This window comes from Globicephala melas, chromosome 17 (assembly GCF_963455315.2).
Source record: "Globicephala melas chromosome 17, mGloMel1.2, whole genome shotgun sequence".
NCBI lineage: Eukaryota > Metazoa > Chordata > Mammalia > Artiodactyla > Delphinidae > Globicephala > Globicephala melas.
The window spans coordinates 32,782,088-32,801,701 of record NC_083330.1 but is presented as its reverse complement, the minus strand read 5'-3'; the positions used below and the strand labels follow the sequence as shown (position 1 = coordinate 32,801,701).

Here is a 19,614-nt window from a genome sequence, read left to right as displayed (position 1 = left end):
CCCTTGTTTCAGATGGTCCTGTCACAAACAGAATGTGTTGTATCCCGAAATAAAGAGGAAGTCACTCCATGAGTGGTGACAGTGGCACCCATTCTCTCTTGTTTGCTTATAGATCACTGTGATGTATCAGAATTTAGGAGTGTTCAGTGACTAGATTTTACAGATTATGTTACTACTCAGTTTTAACTAAAGCACCCCTCACAAAAGAGACCGAGTTCTTTAAAAATATTTCTTGACAGAAACTGCAGGCTAGAGATAATCTTAGTAACATGAAAGCAAGCAAACAACAATAGATGGATACACATATTTTGAGAATGAGGACACCCCCCACAACCGGGCCATATTTGTTTACTGATGGGATTCACAATTAAAGCCAGATAACTGATACCTTGGGAAAAAGGTACATGGCTCATGCCATTGTCTATTATTGGAAAAGCTCACGTATTTGATACTCAGATTTATTTGGTCTATTAATTCAGAACTTTATGAACTGGTATTATTAACATTTAATTTGAACCCTACATTGTCTTTAACATAAAATGAAATCTGGCTTAAACTAACAATAAATTGTATGGTGTGCAGAGTTTATCTTTTCTCTCTCCTGTTCCTCTCTTACATATATATACATGTGGATATTCGAATTCAATGTAAACCTCAGGAACAGTAACCTAAGCAAAATAATCTAGGTCACTTAGAATGCAGGGTCTGACTCCACAGTATTTTTTTTTTTTTTTTTTTTGCGGTACCCGGGCCTTTCACCGTTGCGGCTCTCCCGTTGCGGAGCACAGGCTCCGGACGCGCAGGCTCAGCCGCCATGGCTCACAGGCCCAGCCGCTCCGCGGCATGTGGGATCCTCCCGGACCGGGGCACGAACCCATGTCCCCTGCATCCGCAGGCGGACTCTCAACCACTGTGCCACCAGGGAAGCCCCACAGTAGTTTTAACAACACAAAAGAAGCCATAAATGGTGAAGTTTTTCATTATTCTTATTTTGATTCATCTGTATATCCTCAAATAATCTGATCATTTGTAAAACGAAAGTACTATATAGGTTGAATAACAGAATTATAACGACTGAAAATGTATAATACTTACCCTATGTAGGAGTTCATTTAATGACCCATTTGGCATGTATTCAGTAACTATTCCCCAAAATTCAGGCTCATTGCAAACTCCCAAAATTGGAAGACTGTAACTAAATCTAGCTTTGTGTAAAATTTCAGCTTCTCTTAAGACATCATTTCTTTCACTAAAGAAAGAAAACGTATAATTATTTCAAAGTAAGGAAAAATACACAATTATCAAGCCCATAAATATTAATTAATCCTGGATTTTTTCATTCATTAGCTTTTGACCTCATGTAAATTATGCAGCTTCTCTTAGTTTCTTCGTGTTTAAAGTTGGGATAATATCTACCCTATATATTCCATAGGTCTGTTTAGAGACCAAAATACCTGTATAAGCCACTGACAGAAAAAAGTGCTACATACAGATTATTATTGTACTCTTCTCAGGAAAGGGAAAGAATACCATGTTTAAGTTTATAAAGTCTATATTAGAATGATAGGTGCCTGAACTAATTACATTAAGTTTATGTTGTATTAAAATGATCAAATTTGATTAGACTATTATATTAAATTTTATGGTTGCATACCATGTAAAAATTTTCTAAATATCCTGAATATTAAAACACTTAAATGTTGTAGATTTTAATGACTAGATGATAATAGTTGTGTAAGGGTCAATAATGCTTAGAAATTATATACTGGAACACAGGAAAAGGACACTGAGAACAGGTAAATGCTTAGAATGGATCCCTGGGCTAACTCTGGATCCCAGGTTCATATGATTTTTCATTCATAAAACAAATAAATATTGAACATTTATTATGAATAAAGAACTGTGCTCAGCATTATGGAGACTAGTAAGTTTAAAAAAACCAAAAAACAAAACACATAGTCTGTGACCTCAAACTGTCCAGAAATCTTTTTAAGAAAAATAAGTACTCACTGTGGTCTTGATTTACACTTCTCCAATGATTAGTGATGTTGAGCACCTTTTCATATACCTATTGGTCACTTGTATGTCTTTGGATGTGTTAATTATATTGATATTGGTAATTATTCCATGATGATGTATATGTATAGCAAATAATCATGTTTTGCACTTTAAATATATACGATTGTATTTGTCAATTATTCCTCAATAAAGTTAAAAAATAAGAAAAGCAAAAAAAGAAAACCAAATACTTAAAATATAAGGCAGAATATGATAAGCGCCATCAAAAACAAGTAAATAAGCATGCAAATAAATAAATAAATATAGGGAGCTCAGAGAACTAGTAAATCTGGGCTAAGGGAGTTGCTACAGCCTTTAGAGAGAGATGTCAACAGTACCTTAAGGATGGATAGAATTTCAACCACTGGAAAAAGGGCATCCAAGATATGTGGTCCCTCCCCAAGATGGGAGAGATTTTGCCTTTCTTTGTCATCTGTGTCTCCCCAGGATCTGGAACAGTACCTGGCACACAGAATTTGTCTAATAGATGTGTATCAAATGAACTCAAGGAAGTTAAAGTACAGGCTATATCTGGAAAATGACAAATTGTTTAATATGAATCAGGATGTGTAACAGCGTGTGTAAAGGGAGTGAAGGTGAATAGGGTAGGGTAGGGCCTCATCGCAGAGCCTTAAAGCCAGGTGAGAGCATTTACACTTGATTTGGTAGTCACTGAGTTGTGACTACAGGTTATTGAGCACAGGAGTGACAGGAGTGGAACAAACTTTTAGGATGATTAACTTGGCAGCAAGGTGTAGGATCAGCAGAAGGAGGTAGAGTTTGAAAGCCAGGTATTAGAAGATTATAATACTAGTTAAGATGTGAAGCAATGAGAGTCTGAAACTATAAAGGTTGCAGTGTAAATAGAAAGAAAAACACTAGCTGAATAGAATACCCAGGCTCTGGTGGCTGACTGATTGACCTGATTGACTAAGGGAGGTATATACATATATATATGTGTATATGTGTGTGTATGTATGTGTGTGTGTACGTATGTGTGTGTGTACATATATATGAAGGGAACTGCATTTGTCACCAATTTTTTTCCATGGACGATTTGGTATTGGTAGCAGCAGTAATAGAAAGAGAACTGTCTCTAGGAGAAGCTTATTAGGTAAACAATGATGATTAGTTGGTGCTTAAACCACCCAAACTCTTGATGAATGGCTGCCGAAATAAGAAAAGCAACAGACATTCCAGACCAGACTATGAAGCCTCCTTTAAAAACAAACAATAAGCAAAATAAAGCAAAAACATCTTAGTCATCTATGTTTTGAAGAGGTAATATACTTACATGTTTCAAAATTCAAGAATTACAAGAATGCATAAAAGAGTTTCTCTTCTTCTCCCTGCTCTTCAGCCACTTAATATCCCAACTGTGAGGCAACCCATTTTACCAGTTTGTGAGACCTGCTTTAATTAAATTTATATTTCCTAAGCTGAAACAGGTCTGTATTTGCCTCATGAAAGGTAGGTCAACAAGACAGTTATTGAGTAGCACCTTTGCTGGGAAGGTTCCTGGATACTCTGAGAAAGAATTATAGAGAGGGCATGCTAGGGGATATCTTATTGATACTTAATGTACTAATTCCCCCTCCCATGAAGAGTATGATGCATTCTTCCTTCTCTTGTGATCCTATTATTTGTTGGCCACTTTACTACAGTTGGTTTCATTATCCCTACTTTATATATGAGAGCACGAAGGCTCACATAAATTAATAATTTCTATTGGTCATGCCAACAATAAGTGGCAGATTTGGAGTCAGATTTGAATTGCAATTGTGGGACGCTAAAGCCTTTGTTTTTTCCATTCACTGCTTAATCAGAGAAGAAAAATTCTTGAAGTCAGATTTCAGGAAGAATGAGTGGGAAAACAGAAAAAGCCAACACAGTTTAAAACTAGGTTTTTATATTAAAAAAATAAAAATGTAAAACAGCTTTTACAGACATATTACCAAAATTACCCATAACAAATTTCAGTTACAAAACAGTTACACTGTTTACACAAGGTATTTGAACAACCTATCAGACTCACCTATTCATAAGGCGTTGGGAGATTGCTGGGGAAGGTCCTCTCATGGGCAGAAGTCAGGTTACAGAGAATAATTCACCAATCACTAAAATAAGAACATGTTACAGCACATAAACTTAGTTTTCTTTTGTGATCTCAAAGAACAATGCAAACATTATCCACACCAGAGCCCAAGAAGTACATGTATCTGTTATTCCCACTTCATAAGTGAGGACATAAGGCACCCTGTGAGTCAACTGCAGAGCCCAGTCCTATGCTCAGACTACATAAATACAGCTAATGTTAACATTCTAGGAAACAAGTGGAAGAAAAAATGTGATGCAGTAATGCCAGAGTGTTGCACTGGTCCTTACGGCGTCTTTGACGGCAGAATTAATTTCCTACCCGATTTAGTGAAGAATTTTAGATTATGAAATTGTTAATGAGCACGAGAGGGAACTCCCTTCATTTCTTGGCCCCAAATGGCACAAAACTTAGATAAATTAAAATCTTGAGAAGCAGCATCCAAAATGGGAGGATCAATCTCCTTTAAAATACCTAAGGAGTCCATCAGTGCTAGATTTTCACATATTTTAATAGTTGATTCTAAAATACATCTACCCTCTCTAATCAACCACCACCCTTCAAAGTTGACTACATACACATAATTTCCCAGTAATCGCTCCACAGAATTCAAGACCCAGGGTAAATATACCCTGTATATCACTAAATCAGGATTATGGTACACAAGAAGCGGGAACAATTTCTAGAGGTGTCTCAAACTTACTGTGAGATCTAGCCCATCCAAGCCTGATAGCAAGAGAGCAAGTAAAAGCCACAGGCAGATGAAAGTCAATACCATTAGCAGGGCTGAAGCTGAGGAATTTATCTGCTGTTGGATACTGACAGCCTCTAGCTAATCAGGCATCTAGCATGATGTATTTTCACTTTAGATATAGGGGGAGGAGAGGAGAATGTTGCAGTCATGGATGTTAACTCACTAAGAATTGAATGCAGGGCCTAGTTAAATTCCTATTGGAAGGAAAATACACGAGACTAGTGACTAGACTCACTGATTAATATATACGGTTGAAAGGGTTTTCTGGAAACAGGAACTAATCTAGCCTTCCCTTGAAATCTGGACATTGCACTAAACTTGGTCCAGGATGGGAGAGACATTCAAAAGTTTGGGTCATTTAACAGCTTTCTGATTTCAGTTTATTGTTAGCAAAAATAATACAAGTTTCCTCTAGAGACAGGCTTCCTTCCCTGTGACGGTAAGAGGAGAAACTAAATTGAGTTTGATATCTAAACTTTCATGCCTACATGTGTAAACCAAAAACAACAAAAAGCCCAAACCAAAACGTCCCAGACTCTACAGCAGTGCTGTTCAATAAAAATATAATGTGAACCACATATACAATTTGAAATTTTCTAATAGCCACTTTTAAAAAAAGTTAATAGCCACCTATGGCTAAGAGCTACCTATTGGGCAGTGCAGCCCTAGAATTCGACTTCAAAAAAGAAAAAAAAAAAGGGAAAAACAAAGCAAACAGAACCCAACTTCAATAAAGAGGACGTTTAGAGTTGGGCTGTGATTGCTGATTTTTGGTGTCTGGAGAAAGGAGGCCCAGGAGTAAGAAAAAAAGGAGAGGGCAGTGAAAAGAAGCGTGATTGCTGCATCTCCAGAGAAGCCTGCTCTCCCCACCATGTTAGCCCAAGCGTTGAACGGCTGCCTAGAGGTGACGAGGTGTGCGGCCGATCCCAAGTGGTCACCGTCGCTTGGGCTTCAGAGCCCGCTTGCCGGGGGTTAGAGCCAGTGGGGTGGGGAACGCAGATTTCGGGGCTCCGCGGTGGAGCCGCCAGGGCGCCCTACCTGTCGAGCAGCGGGCTGTGAATGTGCAGGTGTTTCACGGCCACCCGAACGCGCCAGTCTGCGTGGCGGGCAGAAGACACGGTGCCGGACGCGCCGCGGCTCAGGTAGCGCAAGTCGGCGAGCTTGTGGTACGGGATGGTGGGCAGGGCGCTGCAGATGGCCTCCTCGTTCATGGTAGCGGGTGGCGCGGGCACTCAAGCAGCCGATCGATTCCGGAAGTGCCAGCCGCTCCCGCGGCTCCACCCCCTGCGCGAGCCGTATCGGCAGGCACTACAGCCTGCCGGACATGAGGTCACGAGGCCGTCCATTCTCCGCGCAGCGCACGCCAAGCCGCTGCTTATCCGGAGCCGGAGCGGACTCTTCTCTTCAAGAGACTGGTCAACTCTGCGGCGGCGGGGCGCACAGGGGAGGAGCTTCCTCTCTCCGACCTGGCCCTCCCAGGCGCTGCCAGCCACCCGAGCCCGCCTTTCGGAGCTCCTCCCTCCCCAGACTTCTCACGCGACGTCAGCGGCGGATGCCGAGGCGGGGATGAGGGCCACTGGCCCGCGATCCTCCCAGCAAGGCTCCGGCCTCGGCCTCAGGCCCGAGATCTCCGCCTTGTGGCGACCAGACGACGTGTGCCACACCGGCGGGGCTCGGGCGGGGGCTTGGGAGTGGGGAAGTGAGCCAGGGGCGCTCAATTTGTCTTCTCTCCCCGCAACCCACAAGGTTGGAAAGGTTTTCTTGTGGGGAAATTTCCTCTCCGCAGCTTCACACTCAGTCAGCGGACCCTCCCACCCAGGAGGAATCTCCCCTGGTCCCATCGGCGCGTCTTCCGGGAGTCGCCAAACACCAGACAGAGGTAGCGGGGTGGGTGTGGCAGCTGCCATTTCCTGCGCGGAAAGCCCTTTGAGGACGTGCGGTGGTGACTTACTAGGGCTCCGCGCTTCTCAGCCCGGTGAGTCAGGTAGGGGTGTAGATTCACTTGCTTATCTGGACTCCAGTCTAACCTCACTTGCAACTACTTCAGTCGTGTGGGGGTGGCTGATAAGCCCTGTCAGAGTTTAATCCTGTCTAAACGTTCAGATGTTTAGTTCCCGTTGAGTGCTTCTCTACTAGGGACCTATTTTTCTGACTTTTTTTTTTCTCTCCTGACGTCCATAATTACAGACAGAGATTGAAAAGTAACCTTGAGAGAGTCCCTCCCTTGATTCCAGGTAAGACTGCAAACATTTCTTTCTTATAGATCTGGGAAGAATGCGGTGTTTAATGCCAACCAAAAAAGACTGCAAAGATCTTTTTACCTTAAACAAACACTTTTCTACACCTGAAATGGCTATTTTGCAAAGTGTGGTGCAAATACTATACACAATACCAAGTCCATGCTAGGCATTTAATGAATTCTAAAGCAAAAGTAATAGGGAATGCCTGACTTCAATCAGGGATTTCTGCCTACAGAAAATCAGTGCTTCCTGTATTTTTGTATTGCCTGAAATGAGAGTAGCAGTGTTACATTTTACAATAAATGGAAGCTGTAATGAAAGAGTGTGTTTTAAAATTTGATAATTTAAAATGAAATACTTAGCTTTAAAGATATGGTCTGATAATCTGTGGTTCATTCCTTAATAAGCTTTTTGCTACAAAGAGTGCTCAGAAAACTTTTCCCATTCATTCATTCATTCATCCAGTCAGTTTACAAACAGAATTCTAGAGAAAGAGAACAAAAATTAAGAAGGGAGGAAATGATCAAAATAATAATTCAAGAATTTCTTCCAGGACCAAAAGACAAAGATGTTCATATTTAAAGGACCCACCAGCTACCCACAGTGACTGAAAAAGGACCTATGTTAAAGCACACCATTAAAAAGATCAGAACACTAAGAATAAAGAGAAGATTCTAAAAGTTTTCAGATGGAAGGAGCAGGAATAAACGGATGAGAATTAGAATGGCATTGGGTTTCTCAACAATAACACTTTTATGCTAAAACACTACAGTGAAATTTCAAGTTTTGTAAGACAATAACTTCCAACCTAGAATCCTATAGTCAAACTATCCATCAAGAGTAAGAGTAGAATAAAAACATTTTCACATATACAAGGATGAAAACATTTATTTTCCATCCATCCATCCACCTTTTTTTTTTTTTAAGGGAAAGTTACTAGAGGATGTGCTCCAACGAAACATGAGAGCAAGACAAGAAAGAGAAAGATGTGGGATCCAGAAAAAAGGACCAGGAGAATGTGACGGGAAATTCCAGGGTGAAAGATATGTGGCAGAATTAGAGAGCAGTCGTTTTCACCAGAGAAGGAAGATGGCAGACTCCAAGAAGAAAGACTGGTTAGTGTAATTGAATTTATTTAGATTACTAATTTTGACTATTTGGGTAGTTATATTGATAGATGTTTGATAGATCTAATGAAATACGTGATAAAATTCGAGAGAGAACTTAAAAATATAAGCAAGTAGAAAAAGGAAGCAATTATTAATTCCATGAAAGCTAAAAATTAGACAAGAATGGAAACAGCGTTTCTCCGACTGTTCTGTGGTGAAAATTTTAAGACTTTTTAGAGCTTCTGAAATACTAGTATATTATAAATCTCGAAGGAGAGAACATGCAGCATAGAGCACTATAAAATTTATGTATATTTTTAATTACATTACTTTAAAATTTTTAAAAATTAGTATTCACACGGTTCAAAATTTAAAAGTGTAACAGACAGATAATTCAATAGAAAATTAGGCAAAACACCTAGATACTTCACACAAGGGTATATCTAAATAGCAAATAGTAAATGCATGTGAAAAGGTGCTCGACCTCATCAGTCATTAGAGAACTGCAAGTTAAAACCACAGTGCAATATCACTACACAAATACAAGAATAATTAAAATTAAAAAGACAGAATATAGCAAGTGTGGGTGAGGTTTTGTAACAATTGGAGCTCTTGCACATTGCTGGTGGGAGTGTCAATTGGTACAATCAATTTTGCAAACTGTATGGCAGTACTATTAAAATTGCAGATATGCAGATCCTCAGCAATTCCTTGCCTAGGTATATGGACATGCATATGCATATACTAGAAAGTTCATAGTAGTGCTATTTATAATAGCTTCAAACTGGAAATTACCCAAATATCCATAAATAGTGGAATGGGTAAATGATTTGTGGCCCATTTTTTTACACAGTGGGATACTAAACAGCAATGATATTGAGCAGTGTGCAATATTGATGAATTGCACAAATACAATACTGAATGAAAAAGCTAGACACAGAAGAGTATACATTTTATGAGTCAATTCCTATTAAGTACAGAAACAAGCAAAACTAGCCTATGCTTTTAGAAATCAGGGTAATGTCTACTCTTGTAGAGTGGTCATAGTGACTAGAAGGGACAGGATGAGGCCTCTGGGGTGATAGAAATGTTCTGTTTCTTGATCTAGGACCTAGACTCTTGGTGCCAGTTGCATGGGTATGTTCAGTTATGAAAATTCTTTGAGGTTACACAATGTGCACTTTTCTGTATATATATATATGTTACACTTCAATAAAAGGTTAATAGGTTTAAATACAAAATAAATAATACATGTGGGTGTATATTATGTCTCTTACTTTTATTTAATTAGTATTACAATATATACCTGTTCACCTTGCTTGTCTTTCACTTAGTAATCTATTTCAGATATCTTTCCATACAAATGCATAAAAAGCTTTCTCAACTTTTTTTTTTTAAATGATAGATATGCCATAATTTACCCCTCATTGGTGGACACTTAGCTGGTTTCCACATATTTACTGTTACAAATTATGCTGCAATAAGTAATCATTACGTATGTCATTTCATACATGTGTAAGTGTATCCATATATATGCCCTAGAAGCTGAACTGCTGGACAAAAGAGTTATGTTCATTTGTAGTTTTGGTTTGTATTGTTGAATTGACCTTCACTGAGGTTGTTCCAGTTTTCTTTTTCTGCAGACAAATGAGAGTGCTGTTTTTCCACACACCTTCTTTCATTTCTTTTCGAGATAGATAGTATAATATTGATCTGCTGATTCCTGTATTTCAGTGCTTCTAAACTCATTTAAATGCTAAGATTCTTTTTATTGCAGACCTTCTAAATATCTGGCTTCAATTTTTTATCACAACCTCAAACTTTAGCTTTCATGATAGTTTCACCATTATACAGCTTAAAAAATATGTATTCTTAGTGATATGTACAGTGTTTAATTAATGCCCATAATGAATGGCTGATGACAGGAAACCTAAAGAATACTGATGCTAAACTACATCAACTAAATGAGAAACAAAAAACATGAGAATAATTATGCAAATTAGGCTAAAAAACAAGCCTCACACCTATATGTTGAATTCATCTATTCAAAATTCTGTAGAATCATATTAAGTCATATTTTCCATTTACTGAGAATAAAGGTTATTTATATCTGCATGTGCTATTTTAGGGACATGGTAGCTTGAAATGGCATGCTTGAAATCTCTCATAGTCTGTTTTTTTGTTTTGCTTGTTTTTTTAACTTCAATGCCTTTTATTCCTGTAAGTTCTTTTTATTTATTTATTTTTCTAATTTTTTAAAAAATTAATTTTTATTGGAGTATAGTTGCTTTACAGTGTTGTGTTAATTTCTACTGTACAGCAAAGTGAATCAGCTATATGTATACATATAATGTCCATGGACAGAGGAATGGATAAAAAAGATGTGGTATATATATACAATGGAATGTTATTCAGCCATAAAAAGGAATGAAATTGGGTCATTTGTAGAGACGTGGATGGAGCCAGAGACTGTCATAAAGAGTGAAGTAAGTCAGAAAGAGAAAAACAGATATCATATATTAACGTTTATATGTGGAATCTAGAAAAATGGTATAGATGATCTTATTTGCAAAGCAGAAATAGAGACACAGATGTAGAGGACAAACGTATTGACACCAAGGGAGGAAGTGGGGGCGGGTGGGATGAATTGGGAGATTGGGATCGACATATATACACTATTGCTACTATGTATAAAATAGATAACTAATGAGAACCTACTGTATATAGCTCAAGGAACTCTACTCAATGCTCTGTGGTGACCTAAATGGGAAGGAAATCCAAAAAAAGAGGGGATATATCTCATAGTCTTTTAAATTAGAAACAAGACAGAAAAGTTGAAAAATAAACCACTTAAAAAAGTACAAATGCAAGAATTTAAAACATCTCATATTCTAATTTTTTCTATTCTTTGGTCTGAAAGCATCTGGTAACCATTGGGGGAAAATGGGTGAAGGATATGTGGGACCTCTCTGTATTATTTTTACAACTTCCTGTGAGTCTATTATTATCTCCAAATAAAAAGTTTTAAAAAGTTGTACCTGGGTGTATTAGTTTCCAGGGACTGCCATAACAAAGAACCACAAGAATTATAAAAAGGTATGTAAATGAGAAGTAAGGCTTCCTGATTCTTCAGATCTCCAGTTCACCTTCCGTAAGACAACAAATAAATTTAACAAATATTATGTGCCATAATGCTAGGTGCTGGAAATAGAGGGATAACAAAAGACACGTGGTCTCTGTCCTTAAAATGCTTTTAGTGTTCTAAGGGAGAGAGAACCTAAGCATACAATTACAGTACACACTACATGTGTAACACTGGGTAGGCCCCTTAACCTCTTGGTTTTTTGAAGTCCTCAGTTGTAAAAATGTGAGGGTGCTATGAATTTATATTTGGGGCACGACAAGGTCGAGAAGAGTGTGTCTTTTCCTTTATTCTTCCAAACTGGAATGTCTTCCCTCTCTTGCGCATGGGTCCAAATCTCACTTGTCCTTCAGGCCGACTGCCAAGGAGCCTTCCCTGATTCCCCAGGCCACACAAATCTCTGCCTCTTAGGGTCAGTGCCATACAACCTAGCTGTCTCTTACGTTAATCTTGTCTCTCAAGCCAAACTCAGAATATGGGTCTCTCTTGCCCTCCTGTGGCCCCTGCGGCTGTGCCAGCCCACCGGCACACCCCACGTGGGGTGTCTACTACACTAGGGCATGGGTGGGGAGGCCCAGGGGTGAGGGGCGAGGCAGAGTACCTTTGCCTCTACCCTGTTCTCCTCCACAAAACTGCCCCTCCTCCTCAAGCCTGCCCCTCAAGTCAAAGGTTCCATATATGACCTCACTGGGTAGTGATGCCCTCACAGGCATTCTCAGAGTTTCCATGGCAGCATAACTGTGCAAACGGGCTGCACTCAGAGAAACTTCTCTACCAGTTCTCCACCAGATACCAATCTTTTTGGCTGTCTGTGTGAGAATGTGTGACCGGATAGTGTATGTGTACTCTAACCTGTGCTCTGTTCCCTGGGTGGGCAGTGCAGCAGGTACACCCAGACAGGGCAACTCTACAGGAGGTATGATACACACACAACCTCACCTGGCTGGCACATGTTCCTGTGGGGGTTGCCAACTACGTACAGCTGAGCACTTTCCCAGATGTAAGTAATACCGGTGACCTGGGACGCCTTCAGGGACGCACAGTTCTCACTGCTGAGGACAAGTGAAAGGTCATCCCTGGACAAGTGTGCAGGACGGTTCTGAGCTTTATAAATGTAGCCTTACCCTTTGGGCTACAGGATGCTTCCATTCAGACCCTTTCCTGATTGGCCTCTTAACAAAAGACAAGTGCATTTTTGTTGGCAAATTGTAAATGGAGCGGTTTGAGGAACCGGACCACTCTTGAACCGCACCTCCAAACCCAGGCACCACTGTGCTATCATGGAGACATCTATATCGGTCCCCTCAGACACATCCCTTACTGAGTTGCTGAGTACTAGGGGAGAGGGTGTTGCCATATTGATGGGAAGACCGTAAGAACGAAGGGGGGGGGGTGATGAAGTGCTAATGAGACTGGAGGGCTGAGGAGATGGTGTCCCAGGAGGCTGGGTTGATGTGAGCCTAGACTTGGTACCCAGAACCCGGTTCTGAGTCTCCTGATCACTCTGCCTCAGTATTTGTCCTTGTTCTAATCGACATAAAAGTATTAGACAGCTAGAGTTCAGTGTGGTTGAAATAGGCAGTATAAATGGGGCCAAGAGGGGTTGCCAAGGTGGGCAGGGTTCTTAACCAATTTATATTAGATTATTTTTTTCCAAAACTTGAAAGACATTTCCATGAAAGCCTCAGAAGTGACAGACTGCAAGAAATGTTTTCTCTGTTGCGGAAGGGAGAGATGGAGAGGATCATGATTGCAATTACTTTCGGGTTCTACTGTTTTCCCTGGGAACGGTGAAGAGACTTCCTCATCTGCTGCAGCCCTAGGCTCTAGGGATTGCTTTTGCAGCCAGTGTCCCTTCTCTAGGGACTCATAGAGATGATGGGCCAAGGCTGTGTTTTGGACGTCAAGTAGATTAAAAGGTCTTCAGCCAGAAACTGGGAGAGACATGAGAGAGGGAAATTCTGTCAGGAGACTGTGCACAGCAGAAGTGACTGATCAGTTCTGATTTTCTTTGCAGCAGCAGTGCCTCCCGTTTCTCGTCCTACACCTGGTCACTACCATGTCCTGTACCGCGGGTGTGGAGAAACGCAGTTGGGCTGGCACGGGGAGACATACTGCCTGGTTGGCGGCTACCGGCTCTACGGGGATGTTCCTTTGGCCATGCCAGCTAAGGTAGACGCAGAGAAGCCAGTCCCCAGACGTGCTCCGAAGAGAAAGCACTCTCTGGAATGGTCGGACGAAGACCTGGGTTGCCCCAGACCCAAAATCCGGCGATTGGAGCTTTCAAGCAGCACAGGAATACAAGGTGCTTTGATTGTCAAGCAGGGTGGCCCAACCTCTGGGCACATCGCCTCTGCAAGAGCCACAGTAAACGAATGTCCCATATTTGCTCTTTCAAGGTCGGCAGCAGGGAGTCCCCTCCTAAAGAAGGTTCTCTCTCATTGCCACACTATCCAAGGTTGCCACAAATGTTCCTTCCTGTGGGCCTCATCAGGCTAAGGGCAGAGTTGTCTCTTTGCTTCTCTGAGTCGCACCATATGGTCTTAGTAACACCCCTTCACCCTGTTGACCATGTTTTTCACGGGGGCTGCTGCTGAGGCTTTATCTCATCCTTTCATGGTAGAGAGAGAGAGGATTCTAATGAATTTTACTTCCACGGGAGAGCGGAGTGTTATGATTATGTTGTCATTTTCTATGATGTCCTTTTGTCATGAATTTCTTTTCAATTTCATGTTAAAATGGGCCCACCATTCCCACTTTGTGAGGTCATTCAGCACCCTCGTTTTGCACCTTTAACATCTCTCTCAGTATCACTTGGAAATGTTTGAAATGGCATGAGCTTGTCCTCACATTCCTATCAGCTGTAAATCCGGAGCCCCAACATGAACCTAATCATTGAACAGAACACCTCTCCACTACCTGTGTAACACTGGGTAGGCCCCTTAACCTCTTGGTCTTTTTAAGTCCATAGTTGTAAAAATGTGAAGGTGCTATGAATTTATATTTGGGGCAGGACAAGGTAGAGAAGAGTGTGTCTTTGCTTTTATTCTTCCAAACTGGAATGTCTTCCCTCTCTTCCCCTTGGAAGATGCTCCTTTGGCCACGCCAGCCAAGGTGGAAGCAGAGAAGCCAGTCCCCAGACGTGCTCCGAAGAGAAAGCACTCTCCGGAAATGCCGGACGAAGACCTGGGTTGCTCCAGACCCAAAATCCGGCAACTGTAGCATGGTGCCAGGAGGCGGACCCCACAGAATCTTGCAGGTGAGCCATCCTGAAGAGAAGGCAATGGTTTAAATGCCTAAGGCAGGGAATGCCTCTTCCTGCACTGACACCACCACCTCCCCCCCCCCCCCAGCCCACTGCCCACTGCCACAGATTAGAACCTGCATCTTTTTGTCTGAGCCTTCCCCAGCCAGGAGCCTCCTTCTATACTAAATGGCCATAAGCCAGGAGCCTCAGAAACTGAGGTTTGTAATGAGAGTCTGCCCTGAACATCCCAGGGCTGAAGCTGGCCTGGAAGAAACCCTGACGTTCCTCTGCTTAATCCTCAGGGGCCCCTTTGTGAGCTGAAGAAAGAAAAGTCTAGAAAAAACGGATAGCTGGGAGGGGAAGATGGCAGAAGAGTAAGACACGGAGATCACCTTCCTCCCCACAGATACACCAGAAATACATCTACACGTGGAAAAACTCCTACAGAACACCTACTGAATGCTGGCAGAAGACCTCAGACCTCCCAAAAGGCAAGAAACTCACCACATACCTGGGTAGGGCAAAAGAAAAAAAGAAAAAACAGAGACAAAAGAATAGGGACGGGACCTGCACCAGTGGGAGGGAGCTGTGAAGGAGGAGAGTGCGCGTGGCGGAGGGGGGAAGCTTTGGAGCCGTGGAGGAGAGCACAGCCACAGGGGTGCGGAGGGCAAAGCGGAGAGATTCCCGCACAGAGGATAGGTGCCAACTGGCACTCACCAGCCCGAGAGGTTTGTCTGCTCAGCTGCGGGGGTGGGCGGGGCTGCAAGCTGAGGCTCGGGCTTTAGTCAGAGCGCAGGGAGAGGACTGGGGTTGGTGGAGTGAACATAGCCTGAAGGGGTTAGTGCACCACGGCTAGCCGGGAGGGAGTCCGGGAAAAGATCTGGAGCTGCCGAAGAGGCAAGAGACTTTTTCTTCCCTCTTTGTTTCCTGCTGCGCGAGGAGAGGGGATTAAGAGCGCTGCTTAAAGGAGCTCCAGAGACGGGCGCGAGTCGTGGCTAAAAGCGCGGACCCCAGAGACGGGCATGAGACGCTAAGGCTGCTGCTGCCGCCACCAAGAAGCCTGTGTGCGAGCACAGGTCACTATCCACACCCTGCTTCCGGGGAGCCTGTGCAGCCCGCCACAGCCAGGTTCCCGGGATCCAGGGACAACTTCTCCGGGAGAACGCACGGTGAGCCTCAGGCTGGTGCAAAGTCACGCCAGCCTCTGGCGCCGCAGGCTCGCCCCGCACTCCGTGCCCCTCCCTCCCCCCGGCCTGAGTGAGCCAGAGCCCCCGAATCAGCGGCTCCTTTAACCCCGTCTTGTCTGAGTGAAAAACAGACGCCCTCCAGCGACCTACACGCAGAGGCGGGGCCAAATCCAAACCTGAGCCCCTGGGAGCTGTGAGAACAAAGAAGAAAAAGGGATATCTCTCCCAGCAGCCTCAGAAGCAGCGGATTAAAGCTCCACAATCAACTTGATGTACCCTGCATCTGTGGAATACATGAATAGACAACGAATCATCCCAAATTGAGGAGGTGGACTTTGAGAGCAAGATTTATCATTTTTTCCCCTTTACCTCTTTTTCTGAGTGTGTATGTGTATGCTTCTCTGTGAGATTTTGCCTGTATAGCTTTGCTTCCACCATTTGTCCTAGGGTTCTGTCTGTTTTTTTTTAAATTTTTTTCTTAATAATTATTTTTATTTTAATAACTTTATTTTATATTACTTTATCTTCTTTCTTTCTTTCTTTCTTTCTTTCTTTCTTTCTTTCTTTCTTTCTTTTCTTTCTTTCTTTCTTTCTTTCCTTCCTTCCTTCCTTCCTTCCTTCCTTCTTTCCTTCCCTCATTTAGACAAAGAATCATCCCAAATTGAGCAGGTGGACTTTGAGAGCAAGATTTATGATTTTTTCCCCTCTTCCTCTTTTTGTGAGTTTGTAAGTGTATGCTTCTGTATGAGATTTTGTCTGTATAGCTCTGCTTCCACCATTTATCCAAAGGTTCTATCCGTTCGTTTTTTTCTTAATAAGTAGTTTTTAATTTAATAACTTTATTATATTTTACTTTATTTTATTTTACTTTATCTTCTTTCTTTCTTTCCTTCTTCCTTCCCTCCTCCCTTCCTTCCTTCCTTCCTTCCACCATCCCTCCCTCCCTCCATTCTTTCTTTCTTTCTTTCTTTCCTTCTTTTCTTCTTTCTTTCTTCCTTCCTTAAATTAAATTCAATATAGATATTTAAATTTAAGGTAAAATTAAATTATAATTTGAAATTATATATGGAGTTTTATTTCCTAAAGAATATTTTGGAAATTTCAACTCTTATTTTAACTTATATTTTCAGAGAAGGTATTTGGTCCAAATGAAGAATATCTTCAATTATTGTTCTTCTATTGCAAGCAAAAAAGGATTTATACTTCTTTTCATGAAATACGGTTGTTTGACAACAGAAGGATAAATATTTTATATTTTTAGAAACAACAGTCAGGCTACTGATATTCTTAATGAGTTTTAATAAATCTGAATGCTTCTTATCATCTACTCTTTAGCTGGTACCTGAGGAGTTGTATACCTCCGGGAAGATATGTGCTCCAGACCCGTAAATATGCAGTTCACAGAGCCCACTACCAGAGGACAATAATGAAGTAAACTCTTGAAACCATGTAGTGAAAATAGTGGGAGTTTAAATAAAAGCAACATTTCACAGTATGCTTTTCTGACCAATGTTATATCTAATACCCTAATGGATTATATGTACATGGATTCTGAAAAGTCAGCAGCACACTTCACTGGTCAATTTCTATGATAAGGGGACGGAATTTGAGTGTAGAAAAACAGTATACTTACATCTTAAAATTCCACCCCTACAGAATCTACTCACTATTGAAAACTGGTAAGAATAACAGCTTTCTGTGTCTCAGTGACCAGTTAACATTTTCAAGAGTAGAATTTATCTTCCTATGATGCTCAAATACACAGGAAAAATGCATATCTAGGACAATGGATAAACTCTATATGACATGAGAAAATAGTTATTCAAATGGAAAAAGTATAAGATCTACAAGGCACAGTTTTATATGCATTAGTGTGGATATATACATAAAGAAGCTCTAAGAAACATAGAAATCACTTCCAGGAAGCAATTTTAGGTAGAAGAGAATTAACATGGATGAGGAAGAAAAGAGAGTTGGTTTTAAAATAGTTTCATTGACTTGTTTTTTTTTTGTTTGTTTATTTATTTGTTTTATTTATTTGGTCTTTGGAATATAAGAAAACAGTGGCTTTCAGATCAGTATCCCAGTGGAACAAAGGGACTGAGGTCTATCCTGGAGCCCAGCCATTGTTTGACTATCTTGTAATAATACTGGTGAAATACAACCAAACCATTTGAAATATAAGCATCCTCTCTGACAATAAACTTAAGACACCAACATTATATATTAAAGAAAGTAAAGAGAGAATACTGTTTTCTTTAGAGAGAAAGTACAGATCCTGGACCAAATCAATAATGTCAGCAAACCTCATGGGTATAAAATATTCTGCTGCCTATCATTTAGAACATGCCTCTAGAAGAGGGAAACTGGGCGATAATTTCCCCAGATTTTATATTTAATTCAAATATTTTAGATAAGAGGCATCTCTAGTAAAACATTGTATTATTGATTCTTTCCAATATGATAGCTCAGAGGAGTTCCTCTCTCCTTCTCAAATACATATGGGGAAATGGAGGTGGGTGTGGGTTATAGGAAGTATCTAAATAGAGCATAATAATCAACAGTTTGTTTTTTAAAAATAGAAATTTCTATTCAAATTGTTTCCAGAGACAGAAACACACAGAGACAATTCCATGTGACAACAGTGAAAGAGACCAGAGTGATGCAGCTGCAAATCAAACAACTGCCAACACCAGTGATTGATGGCCACCACCAGAATCTGGTTAAGACAAAGAAGGATCCTCCCCTTGAGGCGTCAGAAAGAACATGGCCCTCTCAACACTTTGAGTTTGAACTTCTGGCCTCTAGAGCTGTGATAAAATAAATTTCTGTTCTTTTAAGCTAACAAGTTTGTGGTATCTTGTTATGGTAGCCCTAGAGATGACAGTATTTGATTCCTGAGCTGGCAACTGTATTTTGACTATGTAATGACTATTCCAAGAAAATCAACAGACACAAAGATAAAGGCAAAACTGAGACTAAGCCCAGTTCTTTTTATTCCCAGAATAATAAATGATTTTTTAATTAATTTAGATCTCTTTGTCTAACCCCTCTGCTTTTCAGAAGAGTATGTGGGACCAATCAAGTATTCATATGTTATACTTTCATTTTAATTCATCTCAAATTATTTCTAATTCCCCTTATGAGTTCTTACTTGACCCATGAATTATTTAGGAATATATTCTTTAATTTCCATTTGTGATTTTCAACAAATTTCTTTCTGTTAACGATTTCTTATTGCATTCTGTTGTCATCTGAGAGCACTCTTTGTATTGTTTATGTCCTTTAAAATGTACTGAAATTTGTTTTATGGCCTAGCATATAGTATATCCATGTGCATTTGAAAAGAATGTATATTCTGATGCTGTTGGGTGGAATGTTTTATAGATGGCTGTTACGTCTACTTGATTGATAATGCTGTTCAAGGTTTTTATTTTCTTGTTGATTTTCTGTTGTTCTGCTACTGAAAGAAGGGTATTAAAGTATCCAACTATTATTGTAGAACTGTCTGTTTCTCTTTTCTGTTGTGCCGATTTTGCTTCATTGTATTTTGAAGTCCTGTTGTTAGGTGCATATAAGTTTATAATTATTATGCATTCTAGATGGAATAATCATTTTATCATTTTAAAATGTCTTTGTCGCTAGTAAAAATTTTCGTCTTAAAATGTAATTTTTTTCTGATATTTTCTTAGCCACTCCAGTTTTGTTGTTGTTGTTTTGTTTTGTTTTTACTGTTATGGTATATCTATTCCAACCCTTTTACACTTCACCTATATATTTTC

General features: G+C 40.6%; 1 protein-coding gene and 1 long non-coding RNA gene across 17 annotated transcripts; one reads left to right on the top strand and one right to left on the bottom strand.

Annotated features, from left to right (window-relative positions):
• Positions 1–872: 872 nt before the first annotated feature.
• LOC132593744 (uncharacterized) lies at positions 873–6,336 on the bottom strand. Of its 2 annotated transcripts, none has more exons than XR_009559551.2 (3): positions 5,946–6,334; positions 4,094–4,175; positions 873–1,249 (listed from the first exon to the last, which is right to left on the bottom strand). It is a non-coding gene; the product is annotated as an uncharacterized lncRNA (long non-coding RNA). The 2 variants fall into 2 exon arrangements; XR_009559552.2 differs by lacking the exon at positions 873–1,249 and adding an exon at positions 2,403–2,520 and having other exon boundaries at positions 5,946–6,336.
• LOC132593742 (uncharacterized) lies at positions 5,919–19,328 on the top strand. 15 transcript variants are annotated; one of them, XM_060287318.1, is made up of 9 exons: positions 5,942–7,141; positions 8,075–8,262; positions 10,577–10,742; positions 13,416–13,703; positions 14,487–14,657; positions 14,948–15,814; positions 16,065–16,160; positions 17,168–17,263; positions 18,440–19,328. In XM_060287318.1, exon 1 carries the CDS (start codon positions 6,081–6,083, stop codon positions 6,990–6,992), a length of 912 nt encoding a protein of 303 aa, XP_060143301.1. In that variant the 5' UTR covers positions 5,942–6,080; the 3' UTR covers positions 6,993–7,141; positions 8,075–8,262; positions 10,577–10,742; positions 13,416–13,703; positions 14,487–14,657; positions 14,948–15,814; positions 16,065–16,160; positions 17,168–17,263; positions 18,440–19,328. The 15 variants fall into 15 exon arrangements, with proteins under 15 accessions (XP_069900096.1, XP_069900095.1, XP_060143301.1 ...); XM_070043995.1 differs by having other exon boundaries at positions 5,919–6,786; positions 7,095–7,141; positions 14,948–17,263; XM_070043994.1 differs by having other exon boundaries at positions 5,931–6,882; positions 7,095–7,141; positions 14,948–17,263.
• The last annotated feature ends 286 nt before the right edge of the window (positions 19,329–19,614 follow it).

Bases quoted from the DNA above. Each gene is read 5' to 3' on its own strand.
- LOC132593742 (XM_060287316.1), top strand. From the start codon at position 6,081: ATGGTGGGCAGGGCGCTGCAGATGGCCTCCTCGTTCATGGTAGCGGGT.